The 17,666-nt window shown below is 45.0% G+C and overlaps 1 protein-coding gene across 14 annotated transcripts in view; it reads right to left on the bottom strand.

Annotated features, from left to right (window-relative positions):
• Positions 1–17,666, bottom strand: part of nfixa (nuclear factor I/Xa) — a 107,129-nt gene that overhangs the window by 61,787 nt on the left and 27,676 nt on the right. For 12 of the 14 annotated variants that reach the window (XM_030093007.1, XM_030093004.1, XM_030093010.1 and 9 more), the window contains one exon: positions 10,785–11,316. In XM_030093007.1, coding sequence (XP_029948867.1) covers positions 10,785–11,316 — 532 coding nt within the window. Of the gene's footprint in view, positions 1–10,784; positions 11,548–12,075; positions 13,012–17,666 lie in introns of those variants that run through there. The other 2 variants (XM_030093005.1, XM_030093000.1) reach the window with 2 other exon arrangements.

Genomic DNA, 17,666 nt, shown 5'->3' with positions numbered 1-17,666 from the left:
ATACAGTAATGTGCCCAAAGTGTTGCAGGATTTTAAGGTGTCCAGGGAGAGTGCAAATAAATACAAACATGCACGCGTTCCGCCTCTGTTTAACATACAATCTGGATTGTTATCATCTCATTAAGAATGAGGAGTCTATGTGGCACCTGCTTGTTTTGTTTGCAGTGAAAGCGGATGAAGCAGATGTCCGCGCATTCACTTCTACACAAAGTCATGCTCCCGCACAGATGCACACTCTCACACACCTTGCAGAGAGATTAATACTAAAACATTCACTTTTATAGATTTGTACATTAAAAAAAAAATGTCCTATAATATTTGAGAAAACAATGGTTTAATTTCCTCTTATTATTACTGTTGGTCCCCTGGAGGCTTTCAAGCATAGGTTATGAAACCATATTGTCTCAACAGATGCACGGTGATGCACACACATCATAATCATGCATTCAAATGTTATACACGTGTTCTGGCAAAATGGCAGAGAGCACAAAGTGTGCAGCTGAATATTTACACAGCACAGGAGAAAGGCATTGTTTAAAAAACATATACACTCATATATTATACATTGAAAATCCATCTCTCTGCTGTCTTTCTCCCTCTCATTCTCCCGTCTCCCGCTCCGGCTTTCTTTCATGTGGGAGGCAGTACTGGGCACCCAGCCATGCCACATCAATATGCGCGCTGGTGAAACGCTTCCCCTGCCTTCCCCCGTGTTGCAGTTTTGCCGAGGCCCGCGAGCAGTGGAAGCGGCGCGGCGGCTAATGTCACCGGATATGGCGGGTCATGTTAGCTAGTAGTTAGTTAACGGGGGTTAGCGGGCTAGCACTCCCACTGCGGCGGGCGGGCGGGCCGGAGTCAGGCCCGGCCTTGTCGTAGCGACCTGCCACAGTGAAAGCCCATTGACGCAGGCAACGCCAGCCAGCGCCACCCTGGAGGCACCTTGGACTGCACCCAGCCAAGGTTCCCTGGGAGCCCGGGTTGCCATGGTGGCAGCCGAATTTGGGTCCAATAAACGTGAGAGGAACAGGCGGCGGGCTGAGGAGGGGGACGCTGGGGTGGCGAGGCAGAGGACAACGAAAGCAAAAAAGGCGGGGGTTACTAAAGGCTATGGCAACCTTAAAATCAACCCTGTGGTTTGAAAGGAGTGAAATAAATTGAAAAAAAAAAAAAAAAAACTAGTATAGACAGTGAAAAAATAACATCACTCATAACCTATAAAAGACAGACAGCAGCAAGGAAACGGAGAGACTATGAGTGGTCGGTGCTGTTGTTACCGACACAAAGGGCTTTTAAAAGAGTCTCTCAATGATGTGAATGACAGGATGCAGGTATCGCGTGTCTCCTTCTGCTCTGAAGCTGTAATTGAAAAGTATAAAGCTCAGCTGTCAGATCAGTCAAATTACAAAGTGACAGATCCACTTCTCATATCTCACTCCACAAGGCCCTTCTATAAACAAGATGAGCTCTCAAACGATTATAGGCATGTTAAAAGGAGCAAGAGTTGTTAACATTAACACTCAAGTGAAGCACAATTAAACATAAGCTAAATTAAAGCTTTTCAAAGACGCCGCTCTCTCTTGTCTTCTCCAAATTCACTAAGTGGTTGGAGATAACTCAACCCTGATCCCCGCATTCAGAAATTCATCTCCGCTTAATTAAAAAGTTTGCCTGATGGAAAATGCACCGTAGGACTTCTTAGCACTTAGTTTACACCTGGATCCTTCAGCCAGCAGGCCGACGGGCTGAATTATGAACAGCTGAAGCAGAGCGAGATGCGCCGCACCTCGCTGCGGCCAGTTCACCGCGGTATCCCTGAGACCCGGAGACTCCCGAGACTCGGTTCCTTCCAAACTAACTTTAAAAAAAAAAAAAAAAAAAGAAAAAGAAAAAAAGAAAAACCACGGCTGCTTGGCTTGTAAAGCTGTAAATCATGCAAAGTAGAGCACAGGACTTGCAGAAAAAGAAAAAAAAAATTACCATGTATAATGAGCAGACAGCGACATATGCACATATGCACTTTCACACGCATGCATGCCTGTGAGTGTGTGTGCACATAAGCCTTGCCAAAAAGGACACCACCCCCTACGCCGCTTTGTAGGAGACACACAAACACGTACTGTCATCGGCGTGGCCCGCGATTCAAACCCAACAAAACGCCATCCTTCCCTAAATCCACGAAGGCGATAAAGAACAAACAAGACACACTATCTCGACCCCCACCTTACTCCACTTGCTGAGACTTTGTTCACCTCCCACCTGCTCTGCACCCCCACCATCCCCGAATACACACATGGACCAACACAGACACTAACGCCATTCCACTCCAAACTCATCCTGTTATCTAAACAAGCGTCGTCCTCTCGTCGGCGTCACTGGGCTCCTTTCTCTGTCTCCTCAGAGAAAAGAGAGACTCTCCTGTTCGCAGATGAATGGAGGCTTTTGATGGAGCGCCGAGCCTTGTTTACCGCCACTCCATTTATTTACCGGCCTGTTTTTTAAGTCGTCATTGAGGGACACTCTACCAAACCAACCCCCCCCACTGCACACACACACACCCTCCTCACCCCCCGTCCTCCTCTCCTACCAACCTCACCCACCAACCCCCCTCTATCTCATCCTCTACTTAACTACCCCCCCAACACCACACCACACACACACACACAACATACATAGAAATATACACACTATCCCCGCTCCCAATCCCATGTTGTTCCCTATCCCGTTTCATCCTGCTTTCTTCTCTCTGTCTAGTGTCCTAGATCTGTGTCCAAACTGATTTGAAGCTTACTCGCTTACACAGACGCATGCCAAATTTGATTCTCTGCATTCTGTTGTGCTTCTCAGCTCGCTCACTCATTCAGCCTCTCTCTCCCCCCCCACCCCACCCCCCACCCCCCTCCCATCACACCCACCCCACTTTCCGTCTTCTCTAAACTGCTCTCCTTCTCACGGTGTAACAAACACCAAACGATGCCTTCAGAAAGGTGTTCTCTCTCTCTCTCTCTCTCTCTCTCTCTCTCTCTCGAGGAGGAGGTAGGAGGACGAGCGGCCGGCCCGCCGAGGGGAGCAGACACGAACAATCCCGTGACATGGAGAGATTTCGACAAAAAAAAAAAAAAAAACTAAAACAAAAAAGAAACAAAGGAATGCAATAAAATTTGAAAATAAGAGACATTTCAGTAAAGAATAACAATAACTGAATTATAAATCTAAACAAAAGAGACATGAAAGACAAGCTATCTCTATTCGATTTCAACCCAAAGAGACACTGATTCAACATATCCCCATGATGAACGTGACGATAAATAACCTCACTGCATTAAAAAAATAAAAACTTAAGAATGAAAGTCATGGTGGACCGTCTCATGACAGCCCGCTTTTCACCTAGAAACAAGGATAATGGTCCCATTCAGCGCTAAAATGTTTGTGCTTACAAGTTATTATACATTTTTCTGTCGCTCCAAATAGGCATCCAGGGTGCTAATGAGGCTAGGGGAGGGCATTCATTTGAACCCTAAAGAGGAATAAAAGGAAAGGGGAACAAGTGAAGAAAAGAAAAGAAACGAGAAGAAAGAGAGGATCAGAGGGAGGAAGGTTGGCAGGAGCTGTGTATGAAAATTTGGCGTCTTCCATACAGAGATAGCATCGTGCCAAAAACGGCCGCCGACACAACTCCTCTCACAACTCCTCTTACTTTCAACATCAGACTCCCTCGCCGCGCTAAACTCGCCCACATAATCATTTCATTAGACTTCAACCCACATGTGCAAAATAAAATGAAAATAGAGGTTATTTTTATTTCTTTATTTCTGAATTAGAGCTGATCTAACTTTTTCATCCGACGAAACAAACTCGACAAATCCCACTTTCGATGGGCAGGGGAAAAAAAAAAAAACAAAACAAAAAAAAAAAAAAGAAAAAAGCTTAAATGGAAGATTGGATAAAAACAAGCAGAAGAAAGGCGATGGTGCCTTGCATTTAAAACGCAACACTGTGACAGTTATTGTAGCATGACTGTGGCTGTGTGGCGCTGAAAAGCGCCGTTAGCCAGACTTAGCGGTCCCTGCCAGGGCCTCGCTGTGAGTGCAGCCCGGTGAATAAGCCGTGTTCCCTGGCTCTCCCTGCTTTCTGGCTGGCCTTCCCCGAGAGCGAGCGTTGGCCACTGCACTCTTTCTCCTGCGCCTTCTCCTCCTCTCTGTCTCTCTGAGGTCGGGAAACCCTCCTGAGTGGGTATATGGTTTTTGGGGACAGACACATTTCATGGTTGGCGCCACTACAAAAGCCTGAAAAGAGACCCGGCACTGGGAAGACACAGTATTAATACAGACAATACCTCCCCCTCGCTGCTTCTGACTCTCTCTTTTCTCAATAACCTCTTTCTTTTCATTTATGTTTCTCCTTTCTCTCCCCTTCTTTCTTCCCTTTTCTTGTACTCACGAGGTTTTTTTTTTTTCCAAATAAAAAACGCTAAAAAGCCTACTCAGCTCAAGTAAAGAATGCAGTTTTTTTATCACTGCGTGGCCAAGCTTAGCCCACACCCCTTTTTATTTGACAAACATTAATGTTCTTTAATGTGCAATTAAATCGCAGCAGTAGGCATTAGACAGGTTTAGACAGCGTGTGAAAGCAGTCGCCTTATCCGTAAAACAAAATGGAAAATGACGGTTATTTGAGAGAAATAAATACCATCTTATAAATAGAACACATTAGATTAAAATAAAATACTCTAATGAACAAATATGACATATTTCTACAAAGTGACATTAGTGTAATTTAATTAGGCATTCATTATTATTTTTATTAATTTATTTTCTTATGTCATTATCAAATAGGATTTTTTTGATCATTTTCCGGAAAATTAATTCACATGATAAGGGAGCAGTGGATTGAAGTGAAGCTTGACCATGACTGATAGATAACTAATCTTTGAATAAAACACAAGTTGTCGTTTGCTTCCAAAAATTCTCCTCATCTGCCGCCCTCATGGTGCGCAGCGCTTCCCGATGAGAAGCAGGTTGAAATCTGATATATGAGCTGATACAAAAAGAAAAGAGAGAATGTGAGAAAAAAAAAAAAAAAAAAAAAAAACACTACGAGAGCCAAATACACCCCCCCAAAAAAACCGCCTCACTTGTCTGCTCCACGACAGTGATGACCTCCTAATTTCACTGGAATAATCTGTTTACCGCATATCTCCCAGTGCTGAAACTCCTCACACAAAAGAAAACAGATGCGGGCAGAGCAGAAACGTTCATGGGTTTTACTCTCTCCCGAGTCAGACGCAGCCAAAGAAACGGAGGCTTATGATCGTTACGTAAAAACCAGAAAAACGGAGAGCGGCGGCTTCTAGGACAAAGGCACCATAGCAAGGAGCATGCCAGTTTTTACTGGTCAATTTAATGGGAGACCAAACATAACAGCATTCACTTTGACTTGCCTTTCTCGTGTGTGTGTGTGTGTGTGTGTGTGTTTTCCCCCCTCAAGTCTGCTTGTGTCATCATGGTCTCATGAGATAAATGCAGACCCTGCGGTTTTGGATCAATCCACGTACGTCTGTGACACCCCAATGTTAGCCTCGCGTCTGTGTGTGTGTGTGTGTGTGTTCATGTTTTGGAGGGAAAAAGCACACAACAGGGCTTTGGCGAGCCCGATACCAATAGCTATCCAAATACACAGACTTTTTTCTGAAGCCAAGAATAGTGTGAGAAGACTCCCTCTCACTCCGTCTCTCTAAAGTGACGGGGCTCTCCCTCTATCTTAACCCTTCAGATTTGATACGTAACCACCTCTGAGCGTCGCCGACGCCAGACAGAGAGACAGGAAGAGCGTAAAGGATCCGGGCTAAACGAGCGCCGTCGGTAAACATTTTCTGATGCCAGAGCTGATCTGCATGTGGAGAGGGCTTCTCGGCCGCCGTGGGCCCGGTTCCCACCGCACACAACAACAAAAGCCGCGGACCTGACCGGGCTCCCCCGAGTGTCGAGACTTCATTTTAATCAGAACTTCACCGCTGAGTGTCATCCTAAGCCGCGCTCGCACACAGACACAAACAAAAACACTTGCACACAAGGACAAGTCCACTCGACCCGCGTGATGTCATGGGAACCTGAGAAGAGATCCAGGAAGTAATTAACAACAGATTATTTTCACAGGAGAAAAAAAAAATATATATAGAGCCGTGGAGACTGGGGAACCTGTGGAATCCATCAGAGAAACTTGAAATGCGTCATGAGCCATTCATCATGTCAGCCATGAGTGTCGGGACTCTTCTCTTTGTCTTTGTTCCGTTTCCTTCCCTTTTCTTACATGTTAGTAGTTTTTTTCTTTTTTTTTTTTTCCTCTTCCTCCCACATTTGCTTTCTTTTCTCATCCCTATAAATCCAGAGTTTCCCTCCGTGATGAATGCAAAATGGGTTTTTATTTGTGAATCCTTACTGTGGTCAGCAAGTTGTGGCCGGGCGGGGTGGTGGTGGTGGTGGTGGTGTTGGTACAAAGAGGGCGAGCGCGGCACAAGGGGTTCTCTGGGTTTTCTCATAGCGCCTTCCAAAAGCATGACGACTGCTGTAGTGAGAGGGAGGCGGGATCTGGCAGTGCGGAGCGTGGAGCGCGGAGCGGTCATGGCAGAAATGGCACGGCGAGCACATTTCACACCTCCCTCGGAGTGACTGCAAATTTCCTGTACTGCACTTTTGATTGGAAACACATTTGAAACATCTTTTCGTGATCACACTTACGGCGTACAAAAGAAAGAAAGAGGGAGAGGGAAAAAAATAAAAAAAAGTGAAGGCAGCAAGAATGAGATCCAAACTATGAGTAAGAGCACTGAGCTAACTTTGGACCTGACAAATACCTTTCGGAGAAAAACTTCTATTTTTCCAACATGAAATAAATCAGAAATCTGCAGAGCTTCATATAAAAACCACCTCGAGATTGTAAATTAACCACAGTGAACACTACGACAGGCAGCTTAATAATTTCTCCTCGGACGGAGGAGTGCAAGTGGAGCCACCACCGTAGCTGTCAGGCTACAGCAGAAGTGGGAATTATATCTAAACTAGTAGTAGTGAAGTAAGCCTATTGAACACACTCCATTCATGGGTTATCAAAGGGGCCCAGCCAGTGCGCCGTGCTTTGGCAGACATTTGGCACTTCTGGGCCACGAGATCACAATCTCCATTATAACATACCAGTCTGTCATTCTTAATAAAACACTAAAAATAATCAACTCACTCTACTGCACCACAATCACCCTTCTCCTCGCCTCTGTTCTCTGCCAGAATTTCAGTTACAATGTTCAAAGACGTGCTGCTCCGTCTGTTTCTCTCCTTTCGCGCTTCGCTTTTTATCTGAGGTGCCTGAAAAACAGGAGTGTGGGGGGGGGGGAGAAGGTTGTACATTGTGGCATCGTGGTTTGTTCTGTTACGGCTGCGGTGTGTTATGCTCTGTAACAGAGAGGATCTCAAAGGCTGGCTGGCTGCAGAACAGTCTGAGAAAGCCTGACGGCAAGCCCAGAGATTCCCCGTGGCAGCTTTTGCCACTCTGTCATAAACAAAACACAAGACGTCTTTCTCTTCTTCCCACACCAACGGGGCTCGGGTGCTGCCAAACAGAACAATCACTATTGTAGCCTCTTCTCCTTTCCAACACACTCTCTCTCTCCCTCTCCCTCTCGCTCTCTGTGTCTCCTACAATATAAACAAAAGAGATCAGCGGAGGCTTTACCTCTGTGAGAGCAACAATGAGGGTGATGTTTAAGGAGACAAAACAAAAGTGTGCACGGGATCAAAGAGGACCGGGGAAGACAGAGATGCTAAAGACCGACAAAATGCAAACCAAACAAAAACAAACAATGAGCACATCTTGTCATTCACTGTGGGACTGAGGCTAAAAAAAAAAAAAAAAAACACACACACACACACACAACCACATATTACTGGAACAGATAGGTGCGATAGATTACTCACAAGTTAAAAGTACACAAGAGCCAACTCTGGTAAGAGCGGCGACCTGGTGGCACAAATGCAGATGCCAGTTCGCCCTTTGTCTCCGCGCCCAAAAGTGTGTCTCTAACCGGGACTTAAACAAAGCTTCGGCTCTTTGGAAGAAGATAAAAGTACCACGGCGCACTGTGTCGGCCCGATAAGATAAGGGAACGCACGACATTATGAATGGGCAACGTGTTGGGCAGTTCCAGCGAGCTGCCATGTGTTTTACTGTACGGCTGTAAACCAAAGTGCTGTAGTGACGAGCGCACGGCGCAACAACCTGAGACCATTCACAGTTTGTGTGGCATGCACAAGCTGAGAATATGGTGTTTATGACATTTTTACAGTGTAATTCTCCTTTACAGTAAAGCTCCGTCACCACTATTATTCACATTCTTTCTATCATTTCGTGGTGTAACCGCAAAATTACACAAATATTGGACAGTAAACTACGTTCTACAGTACGTCTCCATGCATGACCTACTTTTCTTTATCTTAATTTCCTATTATAGGAATATGAAATTTACTCAATGAATTTTTTACATTACCAAACTACAAAGCACACCCAACAAATCACGAGCTCCCAAAAAACATTATAAACACACTTGTTAGTATTTGGACCACTGTCTTAATTATAATCAATTATTAGCCACATTTTTTATTTAATATTTTAATATTTGGCTTTTTTTTTTTTTTTTAATTACCATTAAAACAGCGACAGACTGATTGCCTGCTACCTACGGTGTGTTACCACCAGAGACACAGCAAAAAAAGTAAAGCTGGAGCCGCTGCCAGGTTTTGGCTTGAACTGAGGTGTTTGGCCTGGACTGAGATTTTGTGTAGAACTGTGTGTGTGTGTGTGTGCGTGTGTGTGTGTGTGTTAGAGAGAGAGAGAGAGAGAGAGATGCTCAGGGCCGGCTGTGATAGCATTTGGCTACACTCGCGTCAGTGCTTACCATAAGAGTTGTGCCTAGGCATCGGGCGAGTGTGTGTGTATTTGGGCAGTGACTGGAATACGCTGTATATATATGTGCTGGTTGAGTCACTGTTTGAAATTTCCAGAAAATTCCAGCTGAGATAATATTAGGTCATGAGCGTGTGTTTGTATACGTAGCCAGCAAATGGTGAAGTCGTGTGTATTTGGAGGATTTGGCTGTGAAATGTATTTCGTGTGTGTGTGTGTGTGTGTGTGTGTGTGTGTGTGTGTGTGTGTGTGTGTGTGTGTGTGGCTGCTCTGACAGTGTTTTTTTGCGATGTGGGGGGAAAAAACTACAACACAGCCAGTGTTTTGGCCGCGTGTGTAGAGTACGCGCACTGGAGGCTACAGTGATGTTTGGCCGGGTGTGAGTGTGTGTATCCATGATGGTGGCTGAGATACAACAATGTTTGGCTGTATCAAACTGTATCTGTGATAGTCCTTGGCCGAATGCGCGCACTGTGTGGGTGTGTGTACGCAATCGTGACTAAAACCGTGTTTGGCTCCACGTGTGAAAGTGCGCTACAAAGATGACAGAGTTGTTTTTCTTTTTTTTTTTCCCTTAAATTTAATTTTAAACTGAATGTGTGTATCTTTATTTAGCTGTGAGTATGTGTGTGTGTGTCCCTGCATGTGTGTTTGTATGTGTGTTTGTGTGTGTGTATGGGTGTGAAGGTGGCTGCAATACTGGCTGTCTTTGAGTATTGGCGTTTTTGAGTGTGTGTGTGTGTGTGTGTGTGTGTGTGTGTGTGTGTGTGTGTGTGTGTGTGTGTGTAAGCGCGTTTGGCAGCCAGGTCCAACGTGGTGCTAGTGTTCAGGCAGACGGTGAAGGCGGCAGCAGCCTGCGGCCTGAGAGCAGGATACTCACGGCTCTGTTCTTGTTCGCACACACACACACACACACACACACACACACACACACACACACACACACACACACACACACACACACACACTCACTCTCACACACAATCTGGGCTGTGGCCAAATGAAGATCCCTGGCTACAATGGCCTTATCATCATGTGGCACATACACTTCGACAGACTGAGTACAATATTATAAACAGTGACTGTCCTTTGTGAAACGTTCATCACAGAAAAACACAGAATTTAACAGAGGTGATCGTCTCATAAACTCATATTCTCGCTCACACGCACACAAACACACACACACACACACAGAGGCATGCAAATCCCTCCCTCTAAAAAAAAAACAAAAAACAAAACGCATCCTCGTATGAAGCCACAAATGCCTTACTAAGAAAAATGAACACGTACTTGCCAGAGCACGCTGGACGAATGCCCTCGACACACACACTTACTAATTCTTTTTATGACTGCTGACACTATGCTGCCATGTAAACAAAAACCAAGAAACAGATGAGAAGAGGAATACATATTTAAAAAACACACAGACACACACACACAGCAAAAAAATATTAGCAGTTTTCACTGGAAATAAAAGGAGTTTTTTTGTGCTCTCCAGGAAGACGAGGTTTCATTTATTTAACTGAATATTGATGAGTAAAGTTTTTAAATAGCTTTTAAAAGTGATGCAATGATAAACTCAAGACTGTGATTTTGCATTTCTTTTTTTCAAACTAATTTCTGACTTGGCTGTATTTGTGTGTGTGTGTGTGTGTGTGTGTGCGTCTCTCAGTCCCATTCCATTTAATTATGGGTATCAAGAGAGGAGGCATGCCTCTGTGTTTCTGTGATCATTCTGCACCTATAGGTGCACGTGGACGTGAGCACGTGTGGCGGGTGTCTGGGTGATGCCGCTCCTCTCTGCTCGTGTTCTCGTGTCCGGTTGGGAAACATACCTGGCGTGTGGACGAAGTAGGCCAGGTAGAGGTCGAGCTCCTTGACGGACACTCCGATGTGGTGCGGCTGGACGCACAGGCCAGGGTTGGTGCACTGCGGCGACTTGACCAGCCGCTCGCCGTCCGTGCTCTCCAGGGGGCTGCCCTTGAACAGGATGACCATCACCAGGTCCAGCCGCCACACCTTGTCGGCCTGGCGCAGGCAGTCGATGCGGCGGATCTTGCCCTTCTGGTCGGGGTTGGACAGCACGCAGCAGGGGGGCTTCTTCCCCGTGATGGTGAGCACAAAGTCCTCACGGAACTCGGGCCGGATGTCCTTGCGGAGCTTGGCCAGCAGGCGCGAGGCCCACTTCTGCTTGATCTCTGGCTTCTCCCCCAGCAGCTCATCCTTCACGGCGCGCTCTTCCTCCTTGGACATGCGCTTCTCGTGCTTCTTGAAGTATTTGCGCTTGCGGGCCTGCAGGTTGAACCAGGTGTAGGCGAAGGCGCGGACATGGGGCAGAAGGGCCTCGATGAAGGGGTGGAATTCATCCTGGATGAGGGAGGAGGACGGGGGGAGGGCGGAGGAGGAGAGGGAGGAGGGGGGGAAGCAGGAGGAGGCAGTGGAGAGAGAGGGGGAGAATGGGGGAGAGAAGGATGGAGAGAGAGGGAGTGGGGGTGAGGAGGGGAAGAGAGAGGAGAGGCAGTTAGCACCGGCGCGCAGCATGGAGGAGCGGCGCCTGCTCCGTGTGAGCGGAGGGAGAGAATGAGCGAGAGGCGCCGGGAAAGAGAGAGAGAGAGAGATAGAGATAGAGAGAGAGAGAGAGAGAAAGAGAGAGAGAGAGAGAATGCGAGAGAGGGAAATTCGCTTCACACTCCAACACAGAAGCACTACAACGGAGAACACACTTTACACTTTACACCACTGAGAGAGAAGAGGTAAGAGACGCTGAATTTCATTCGGAAACTATCATTTGTATAAAGAAGACGATGCCTAACACTTAAATAGGAAATAATGAAATTTACCATAATTGTATGCCTAAAATAATTTTCAAAACTTTGAATTCTACAAGTTCTTGTTTTTAAAAAAGTGCTGCTTTTAATAGAAGATTACAAACTACATTAATTGCATGATAGATAAAATACTAATTAGCTGAAAATTTATACGTTAAATTGCTAAAACTGAAATCAATGCAGCGATAATAATAAGCATCCATAAATAACATAACAGTGTCTGCACGCAGAAAAAAAATAAACAACAGTCGCCGTGAGAAAATGAACGTAAATAAAACAAGAATCATATGGTAGTTACCATTTTGCTCTCTCATCATAAATTCCCCCCGTCGATTGCAAAGAAACTTAAAACGCAGAAACCAGTTCAGAAAACTGGAGCGTTGAGTCAAAAGGCGCAGAAGTGAAGCTGCGTATATTAGAAAACAAAAAACTGAGGGAAAAAAAAAAAAAAAAAAGAAGCAAAAAGAGAAGCTGAGAAAGTGTCCAATAAAAGCAGCGGGGGGGAAAAAAGCTGAGAAAGAGGAGACAGGCCAAGGGGGCGCAGTGCAATACCAGCACAGGAACACAGGAGGTACTGTAGCAGGAGCTGCAGGACAGGTGCTGTTCAAGAGCACAACAGAAGGAGAGTGTAGAGAAGTTTAGCTATCGCTCTGTCTAAAAAGGGTTAAACAGAGAGTTGGATGTGCACAATCAAAACAAACCAGCTACAGCGGGGAAAAAAGGATAAAGCTGTCAAAAACTAAAACAAGCTTCTTTGTTTGTTTGTTTGCAAAAATACGAAGAAAAAAATAGCTCGATGACAGAAAAAAAAAACAACAAAAAAATGGCTGGCAAAGCATTTGCTATTGGTTCAATTCTGATCTGCATAAGACTCACGGAGAGGGAGAGAGAGAGCTGGACAAGGGGGGTGCGAACGGAGGAGAAGAAAAAGGAAAAAAAAAAACGAAAAAAAAAAAAAAAACAAAAACAAGAGGACCGAATCAATGTTGGAAGACTGTGCACGACCGCTGGCAAACCCGAGTGCAGCTTCTTTTTTCCCCCTCTTTCTCTCCAACTCTGTCTCTCTCTTTCTCTCTTCCTCTCCACTTTCCGTCTCTAACCATTGACTGAGTCTGTGCCAACACGCAGAGGGCCCACCTATTTGGCATGGGCTCGCAAACAGCCCAGCCAATACGCACGCTCCCAGCGCCGAAAGGGAGGGAAGAGAGAGATGGCAGAGGGAGAAGCAGAGAGGTGGGGGTGTGGATGGTTGGTGGCTGGTGGGTGAGGCAGGAGGGGAGGGGGGGGTGTTGTGTGTGTGGTTCAGGCAGAAGGCACGTCATTAGCCAAATAGACAAGTTCCAATCTAGTGCAAAGGCAAAGTCCAGAGGATATTAATTTTACATGCATCCAGACAGCGCCCGCCTTCTAAAGCCCCCGCTCCGCTTCCCTCCTCCCTCAACGCCTTCGTCACCGGCGTGGTCACAGCGATCCCAACAAACCAGCTTGCTCTCCAACTGCAACCCCCCCCCCCCCCCCCCCCCCCCCCTCCCACCCCCACCCTCCTGCCCCCTCCCTCCAGAAACACCCCTCTCTCCCTCTCTCTCCGCTCGCGTTACACCACCTTGGCATGGGATGGCATGAGAAAACACAGACCCAAAATCCCACTAGACCCTGAGACCAGCAGCTGCTCCTGGATTTACCACACAAACAAAGAGAGGAGGGGGAAGAAAAAGTCACCCCCGCACCCCCCCAAACAAAAAATACCATCCAAAAACATGCTCTCCTGTTTCAAAATGCACTCTTACATCCAAACTGGCCCCTTCTCCTCCTCTCTCTCTCTCTCTCTTCCTCTCTCTCTTCCTTTTTTTTTTTTTGTTACTCCACTTTAATAGCCCCAGCAGCACAGACACAGAAACACATTAAAAGTTTCTGTTGCCGAATTAGAGAGCATTTCTGGGTGAGGGACGGGATTCAGTGGACACTTCAGCTGGAAATGCTGTGGTGGACTGCGTCACGTAAGTAGCCTACACGTGCTTTTTAACCGAGGGAGGCGGATATTAAAACCGTCTAAAAAAGACTATATAGCTTCCTGTAATTAGTAAAGGTTGGCAAACGCCTTGGGACTGGAATAGTCTGGCTGTTTTAATGGTGAAAAGAATGACACTAGCCACTAAATTGCCCTTATTTTCATCGTGTTGTATTGTGAAGTACACAATGGCACATAATTGAGGCTGATGGGCCACAGAGAGGAGTGAGGAGGCGCAGACATGCAGGGGCGCTCTGGACAGCGCCTCATCGTGTCCTCCTTGGCCGACCCGCATCACCTCCAGGGAGACGCCGTGCCCAGCGCATCGTGGGCAAAGTATGTGACACAAAAGGCTCGCAATACAAATCACGCAAGTGTGATTGGACGCATTTTTCCAAAACATAATACGCCTTTTGTGGTTCCATGTGAAATACATCTCAATTGCTCATCTCATTAGATGAGCGTTTAAATATAATTGTTTTAAATTTTTCAGAGTTTGAAAAATTTCAGTCATTTTTGGAGCCAAAATTGTATCAGAAAGTTCAGAGAGCTCACAAGACTGAAGAGGACCTCGTCATTACTGGGACGTCAATAAACAAGGTTAATTTATCACGTGGCAAAGTTGAATACATGGTCATTTCATTGTAGTTTAAAGCTCCCTGCAGCTTTGTAAATGGAAAGTATCTGTCAATCTGAACAGCCTATAAAGGCCAGAGACCTCTGGTTGGCTCCCAGGGCTATCAGATTTAGCCTGGCCTGCTCCCTCTGTCAGTGTCTGACAGAGGAGCCGCAGCCTGGCCGACTGGCTGCTCCACTGACTGGCTGGCAGAGCTGGCTGCTGGGTTGGCTGAAAGGCTACATGACTGGCTGGGTGAATGACTGGTTGGCTATCCGGGTGGGTAGCTAGCTGGCTAGTTGGTTGCCTCGCTGGCCGACTGGCTCGTCGCTGCTACTGCTGTGGGGGGGAGGGAGGGAGGGAGGGAGGGAAAGGGGAGGGGAGGGGAGGCGAGGCGCAGACCCCATCTGGACCAGGCTGAGCCGGGCCGGGTGCCGATTGTTCGTGCTAACATACGCCTGCTTCACATAGCCACGCCGAACACGGGAAAAATGTGGGAATGAGAGAAGATGGTGCAGGAAATGAAAAAAAAAAAAAAATATGGGCAAAGGGAACATGAGGAGATGGAATTAAAGAGGATGTGTGTGTTTGTTTTTGTTTTTGAAGAATAATGACGGAGGTGCGTTTGCCACTTATTTGAAAAGACTGAAGGGATCTACACTTTTTGATGAATGGACTGCAGACAAAGAAAAGGAGTGATCTGTGCCAAGTACTGCTGTCACTTCCTGTAATATCACCATGCCATTGCTAATAAGCAAACTAATAATAACCAGGATTATCATCAGTGAAATCAAAGCCTTTAAAAATCAAACTTGGGAGAAAAAACTGCAACATTTTCCTTCTTTAAAAAAAAAAAATTCTCCCAGCCAGGGAAAGAGCTGACTTAAATCTCCATACACTAAAGCGAGGATGAAAAATAGATAGTAGGCTATTACAACAACGCAATCCATATTATTAGGCAAATACTATTTGTATGAAGCATGTAATCCACGAGAGCAAAATCGTCCTGTTTTTAAAAATCTCCCAGTTAAATCTGTTATTAGTCTTATTAAGGTATCAAAACCCAGCAGAAAAGGCTTGTGTGCAAAATTTACAATAAAGCCTTTTTATGATAATGGCCCTGTAAGAGGTGTGTGTGGCTCCGCGCAGCAGGACAGACCTAACGGGGAGTTTTCAGGCCTCAGTCGCTGGACGGTGCAGGTATCTGCAACTGATTCATCTCAGGATCATCTTATCTTTACATGCCATGCTCTCTTTCAGAAAATGATGACCTTTGTTCGCCAGGCCGGGCAAGCCCAGCTCTTTCTGCTGCAGGCCTGATATGGTCACACAAGTCAAAAAAGAAGGGAAGAGAAATGACAAAAAAAAAAAAAAAAAAAAAAAAAAAAACACATCAGGTTTGTGGTGATGAGGCCAAGCTTAAAGGCACTGCCAATAACTCACAAGAAAAAGGTAACCTACAAAAATACACCTGCATTGTCCAAGACTATAGTGGCATTAAACAACAAAACACAGATAAGCAAAAGTGCCAAGTGGTAATTTCACCATTTATGTATTTTTTTGTGAGGGAAGCCTGAATTAAAACCCCCAAAAATACAGCTGACACATAATGCAGCACAATGAGGCCCAAAGCGTCTTCAAATGGCTTTAAATCTAGGTTATAATAACCCCATCAAAACTTTCACCTAAAATAAAATTTATGACAAACATGGAAACACTAAAAAGTGCATTAAGTGAAAGTGCTTTGTTGAAGGAGAAAAGAGATAACGCCACCTCAGAGAGGCCTGTGCTTCAGCTCCAAGAGGCCTGCGCCTCAGTCTTCACGTTTCTCAAGAAAGATTTAAAAAAAAAAAAAAAAAAAAAAAAAAAGACTACACGACCAACGGAGGAGGAAAAAAAACAACAAAGTATCTCTGTTACCGTTTTCACCCAGAAATTTTAACCGCGTTGACAACAGCTTTGGCACACCAGGCCCGTCTTTGTGTCCGCTCACGCACGGTGACGCACGGTGGTCACAGCCTCCTTTACCTGCTTCTGTTCCCAATTACTTCAGTTGTTTTTATAATTTAGGATTTTTGGAGTGTACTCGTATGATTGAAATTTGAAAAAAAAAAATAAAAAGGAAACTCACTCAAGTCAAATATTGAGGATTAATCCAAAAACGAGGTTTGCAGAAGGACTGTTTTGCTCCGTGCGTCCGCAGCGGGCTCCGTTCGACGCACATGGTCCAAATTCTTCCATAAAGTTAAAGAGAAATATGTTTGTGTCGTAACTTGTTCTGCTAATTAACACAAGCAACGTAAAGACTGACCTCAATAAACGCACACGTTCTCCTGGGTTCGTGTGCTCTCCTCTCATTGCTGCGTATTTATTTGCGCAGCCTCGTGCCTCGTGAGCGCGCGGGGATTTTCAGGTTACACCATGACTTTACGCACGCTTTTTTTTAATTTTTTTTTTTTTTTTTTTGAGGGACTAATAGCTCGTGTTTATGTGTTTTATTTGCATACAGTAGATATTTTCACAAGATTAAGCCTGGCCCGTTTCCCACAGCGTTATCCACGGCACTAATAATAAGCAATTAACCTGAGATGAGTCGTATCATTGATGTCGAGCGAATAAATACCAAAGGACTAATTATATGCACGAGGACACGTGGGAAGGAAGATCAGGTCATTCATGCGGGCTTGTTTGAAGTCACAGCCTGAAAGGTGAGATGCCGAGCTTGTGAATCAACACGCGCTATTCTCACCGGGCTGCAGAGTGTTCAGGCATGTGGCATTACATTCACAGTATAAAGCTCAATTATCCTCTTTTGTTCAGGTCTGCGTTTAATGAGGATTCAAACCGACTGCAATTTCAAGAGGAGCAATAAAGGAAAAAGAGGGGAAAAAATGCGTGAAAACACAAAGACAAGTTCCATATTTATTTAAATATTCTAAAGTTCTGGAAAGGTCTCTAGATGGAATGAAAGGTGCTTTTTTTTGTTAATTGAAGAAAAAGCAGGGTGTTTTAAAAATGGATCAAAACACACCAAAAAATGCACAGAAAATTGTGTATTTAGCAAATAAAAATATTTTATGAGCTGTTTTTCATTAATTTAAATAAGAATTTTCTTATTGAAATGCAATTTGAAAATCTACATTTTTCACAATAATATTGAAATTAGCATAGTCTTAAGAAAATAAAAATGTTCCATTATTATATGTGCTTTACAGATTTATTATAACAGTAATTACTATTATTGTTATATACTACCCAATATTTG

The sequence above is a fragment of the Salarias fasciatus genome, chromosome 6 (genome assembly GCF_902148845.1).
Source record: "Salarias fasciatus chromosome 6, fSalaFa1.1, whole genome shotgun sequence".
In the NCBI taxonomy this organism is placed as follows: domain Eukaryota; kingdom Metazoa; phylum Chordata; class Actinopteri; order Blenniiformes; family Blenniidae; genus Salarias; species Salarias fasciatus.
The sequence above is the reverse complement of the archived record's forward strand: the minus strand, read 5'-3'. Positions and strand labels throughout refer to the sequence as shown.